Source organism: Camelina sativa, chromosome 15, assembly GCF_000633955.1.
Source record: "Camelina sativa cultivar DH55 chromosome 15, Cs, whole genome shotgun sequence".
NCBI classification, from domain to species: Eukaryota; Viridiplantae; Streptophyta; class Magnoliopsida; order Brassicales; family Brassicaceae; genus Camelina; species Camelina sativa.
Window position 1 is genome coordinate 26,719,877 of NC_025699.1, and position 4,951 is coordinate 26,724,827.

The 4,951-nt window shown below is 39.3% G+C and overlaps 1 protein-coding gene across 2 annotated transcripts; it reads right to left on the minus strand.

The window, feature by feature from the left end:
• LOC104747619 (cold shock domain-containing protein 3-like) lies at positions 2,832 to 4,182 on the minus strand. Of its 2 annotated transcripts, XM_010469284.2 has the most exons (2): positions 3,621 to 4,181; positions 2,832 to 3,590 (listed from the first exon to the last, which is right to left on the minus strand). In XM_010469284.2, exons 1-2 carry the CDS (start codon positions 4,072 to 4,074, stop codon positions 3,172 to 3,174), a joined length of 873 nt encoding a protein of 290 aa, XP_010467586.1. In that variant the 5' UTR covers positions 4,075 to 4,181; the 3' UTR covers positions 2,832 to 3,171. The 2 variants fall into 2 exon arrangements, with proteins under 2 accessions (XP_010467586.1, XP_010467585.1); XM_010469283.2 differs by having other exon boundaries at positions 2,832 to 4,182.

Sequence of the window (4,951 nt, forward strand, 5' to 3'; positions counted from 1 at the left end):
TTTCGTTTTCATGCTATTTGTTGATGATCTTGCTAAATTAAAAACTAGAAATTTAGATAAGGTTTAGAGGAAGAAAAAGGTCTCTTTTGTTTGTTCAGGAAAAAAGTTATGTTTCAGTTTCACTTTTTGATTGTGTAGGTTAATTGTATGGGAGGTGTTGGGGTTGGGTCAACGACAATTGAAGCTTGTCTTTGGGTATGTTTAGCCCTGGGCATAAAAACCGGATCCAGAGAACCGAATATCCATGGGTAGTCCGACTGAGATCCGTTCGGTTATTTAGTAGTATTCAGAACTGGACCAAACCTCATTCAAGACGAACAACTACCAGGGATATTGTGCAAATGTATGTCACCAGAAAAGCTTTAATGAAGAATGTATTTCAGAAGACTAAGCAGAGGGTTTCTTTGACCACTGACATCTGGACTGCTCCTACAACAAGAGCAAGCTATATGGTGATTACAGCTCACTTCATTGATGCATCTTGGAGATTAAGGAAGCTTATCATTGGGTTTAAGAACATCCTTGACCACAAAGGATCAAGCATTTGTACCATTTTATTGAACTGTATGGCCGATTGGGGTATTGAGAAGGTGTTCACCATAACAGTGGACAATGCAACGGCCAACACATCAGCTTTAAGAAGATTCGCAGAGAGATTTCAGGACATGGGGAATGAAGCTTTGGTTCTAGGTGGCGAGTTGTTGCATATAAGGTGTGCAGCTCATATCATTAATTTGATTGTCAAAGAGGGGTTGCATGAAGTGCAGAGGAGTGTGGTTGCTATCAGAAATGGTGTCCAATATGTGAGATCATCTACTAACAGAATGATTTCTTTTGAGCAAAGGGTTGAGGTTGATAAGAATGTGACACGAGGTAGCTTGTCTTTGGATTGCAAAACAAGGTGGAACTCAACTTATTTGATGTTAACAAGAGCTCTCAAGTACAGAAAAGCATTTGATAGGATGGAGGCAGAAGACAAGTTGTACAACGACTATTTTCTCGAAATAGTGGATAAAGAGGGAAATCAAAGGGTTGGACCTGTCACCACAACTGACTGGGATGCGATAGATAGAATGGTGCAGTTTCTTCACATCTTTTATCACTCAACATTGGTCGTTTCTGCATCTACTTCTTTGAGTTCTCATAAGTGTTATGCTGAGATATTTACCATAGAGAAGAACTTGATCAGACTTAGTAATAGTCGAGATTTGGAGTTGCAGACAAAGGCAGAAGCTATGAAAGCTAAATTTGATAAGTACTGGGAAGGTATGAAGAACATCAACATGATTCTGATTGTTGCAGCTGTCTTAGATCCAACCAAGAAAATGCAGTTTCCGCAGCTTTGCTTTGATCAGATATATGGTAAGGGAAGTGCAGATGCTAAAGAGATGCATGCATCAGTGTTGTCTTTGATGAAAAGATTGTTTGAGGGATATAGCCATGGAGAGATTGATGAATCATCTGCTCACACTCCAGGGACATCAACTTCTCAGTCTCAAGCTCAGTCTTGTAGTCACAGTGCACAAGAAAGTGAAAGGGATGATTTAGAGTTTCCCGATGTGATCCACGGTTATGAAAGAATGGACTCTGTGTATAATGAGATGGTGCAGCAGAAAGGAGTTAATGATGCTAGCAGTGAGTTGGAGCTTTATCTAAAGGAATCTGTTGAAAGTCCAAATCTGATGTTGGGAACAGAGTATGATGTGCTTGGCTGGTGGAGGCTCAATACTCCAAAGTTTCCCATTCTCTCTGAAATAGCTAGAGATGTACTTGCTATGCAAGTTTCATCTGTTGCCTCAGAGAGTGCTTTTAGCACTAGTGGCCGTATTCTAGACCCTTACCGGAGTTGTCTTACTCACAATACCTTAGAAGTTCTTATGTGCACTGAACAATGGCTTAAGTGTGAGATTCATTTGAATGACAAGGTGGTGGTCACTAATTCTGATTTACTAGCAGACATCGAGTTACAAGATCGGCTTCAAAAAGGTACATTCTTTCTTCTAGAATTCTATATCAAATTATTGTTTATTGTGTTGATTCTTAACTCCTCATCTTTGTATCTTTCGTAGAGTTTGGCCTATAAGCATGTTAAAGGAGCATCAACAATCAGTACAACCTACAAGCATATTTATGTACTTGGAAAAGCTTGTAGAATGTACTCGTTTAAGTTTTAAGACTCTTACCTCTATGTTTTTTGATGATTTCCAATCCATGGTTAGATTTTGATGGATTTGGAACTTCGTAAACACTATATTATGTGTTTGGCGATTGTCTTTTGTTGTTTTTCAAGGGTTGTAGTATGGATGTGGTCACTTGAACTTTGTAAATTTTTTGGTTATTTTCGGTTTTTCGGTTATTTGGATAATTTTATCCAAATATAACCGAACCGAAATTAATTCGGTTATTTATAGGTATTCTTTTGTTGTATCCGAACCAAACCGAACTCGTGTCTAACCGAACCGAACCGAAAACATTTCGGTTCTCTGATGGATCCTAAGAGGATGGAACCGAAGAACCGAAAAACCTAAGAACCGAACCAAACCGAAGAACCGAATGCCCAGGGCTAGGTATGTTATTGTTATGACTCGTATGTTTATTTATTGCTATATATCAATCTAAATTCATACTTCAGTTATAGATTCTTTCAATCTAGGTAGGACGATCAATATTGATATAACAGCAGACGTGTGATTCCAATGCTAAATCGGGAAGAATCATCACAAATGCAACAAGCACTACAAGATTCTCCTAAAACAAGATCTACCGAGACTGAATATCAAATTTGCCCACAATAGTACAAAGAGATCAGTCCAGTTTTAGCAATCATGGTATACAGAAGTGACCAAAACAGATTACAGTCACAGACTAAGATTAGATCTTTATGTCATCACATCACACACATTGTAAAGAAAGACAAGACACTGCAACTAATCGAATCACACACATATCATCCAAATCTCAAACTTATAGGATCAACAAAAGCAGTGAATAGGTTTGCAAATACCAGTCATAAGAGCAATATAGAGAGGTAAGAAAAAAAAAACGCCAAAAGAAACCATCCTAAACGACTCTAGCAATCACACTATAGTCATTACACCAAAAAAGGAGCATTAGGTAGTAGAGATTAATAGAAAACAAAGAGGTATATGAACATTACTCTCTTCTTTGCTTTTAAGCAACCAAAGAACATTCCCTTGCAAAGTGACCTTCCTTGCCACAATTGAAGCACTTGCCACTGCCACCACCACCACCGCCGCTTGCGCTTCCTCTCCGATCACAGTCACGAGCCATATGGCCAGATTCTCCACATTCGTAACAACCACCACTAGCACCACCAGAAGGTCTCTTGCTAGTGCAAACTCTGGCAATATGGCCAACTCCGCCACAGGTATAGCAAGTGTTCCCACCACCGCCGCCGCCACCTCCAACGTTTTGCCTACAGTCCCTTGCGAAATGTCCAACACCACCACACAAGTAGCATTCATCACTGCCAGATCCACGACCACCACCTCCATACCTATTTCCACCGGAACCACCACGACAATCCTTCGCCAAATGACCAACCTCTCCGCAAGTATAACACGGACCGCCACCGCCACCGCCGCCTCCAAAGTTCCCACCACCGCTCTGCCTAGTACAATCCCTAGCAAAGTGTCCTACATCACCACATTTGTAACATTCACCTTCGCCGCCGCCAGATCTACGAACACCACCACCTCCAAAGCTTTTCCCACCACTACCACCGCTACAATCCTTAGCCATATGACCAATCTCACCGCAATTAAAACAACTACCGCCGCTTCCACGGGAATTATTCTCTTTCTTGTTAAGAGAACCGCCGCCTGGAGCAGTTACATCAATGGCCTTAGTCTTCCCATCGCCTCCTAGCGTGATCGTGTACTCTACCGATTCACCAATAGTCAAGCTACGGAAACCATCGGAGACGATTGAGGATTGGTGAACAAAAAGCTCTTCGACGCCATCATCGGGAGTGATGAAACCGTATCCTTTACCATCGCTGAACCAATTAACTTTTCCGGTAAATCTCGCCGCCGATTGATCTTCCATCGCCATTAGATCAGAGAAAAAAAGGTAATTAAAGAAAAAAGAAACTCGAAGCCGTTTTGATCGTACAAAGAAAGGAAACAAACCAAAAAGGTAAAACTGAAAACCCTAAATTGCGAGATCTAGTTAACTCTTAATTTCTGATTTTGACATTTAATTCGCCACGTCAGCTCCCTTATCTATCGGCCGGTTGTTACACGTGCGTGCGCATTTTGGATCAGCCCCATGTTTTAGCTTATGAATTGGGCCTGTTTATTTAAGGATTTATAAAGAACTGAGCATATTTATATGGTAGGTTTTCACACCATTTTAAAAGGTAGAAAACTAAAACATCTCTAAAACATTTCTTTTCTTGCATATATCTAACTTTCTGTACTATAAAATCTATATACAGTGTCGGTCAGGTATTATTTGGTGTCCTACGCACAATTCGGTTTAGAGGCTTCGCAACAATTTTTTTTGGTACCCATTACATTAAAGAAAAAAAATTATAGACCTCTTTTTAATAGATTCACACAAAAAGTAGAAAATTTTGACCCAAATTCTAACTAAAATCTGATTTTTTAAGCAAAAATCTATTTATTTTCTATAAATTTAAATATTTTTCGATAGACTTACTTAGATAAAACTTTTTTAAAAAATGCCTTAATTATTAAAGAAAACAAAATTTGGGACCCTAAGCATTCACTTGGGTTGCTTCCTCTCCGGGCCGGCCCTGCCTATATACAAATATTAGTGAGAACAAAATTTAAAAACAGTTTTTTACATTAATTCTCAAAAAATTTGTTAATTTAACTCTTATACTGAATCCTACTTTGCAATTGCAGTTTAATCACAAAAACACTGTTAATAGAATGTGTGTCTCCTTCGGTTAATTTTCTTTGTA

Bases quoted from the DNA above. Each gene is read 5' to 3' on its own strand.
- LOC104747619 (XM_010469283.2), bottom strand. From the start codon at position 4,074: ATGGCGATGGAAGATCAATCGGCGGCGAGATTTACCGGAAAAGTTAAT.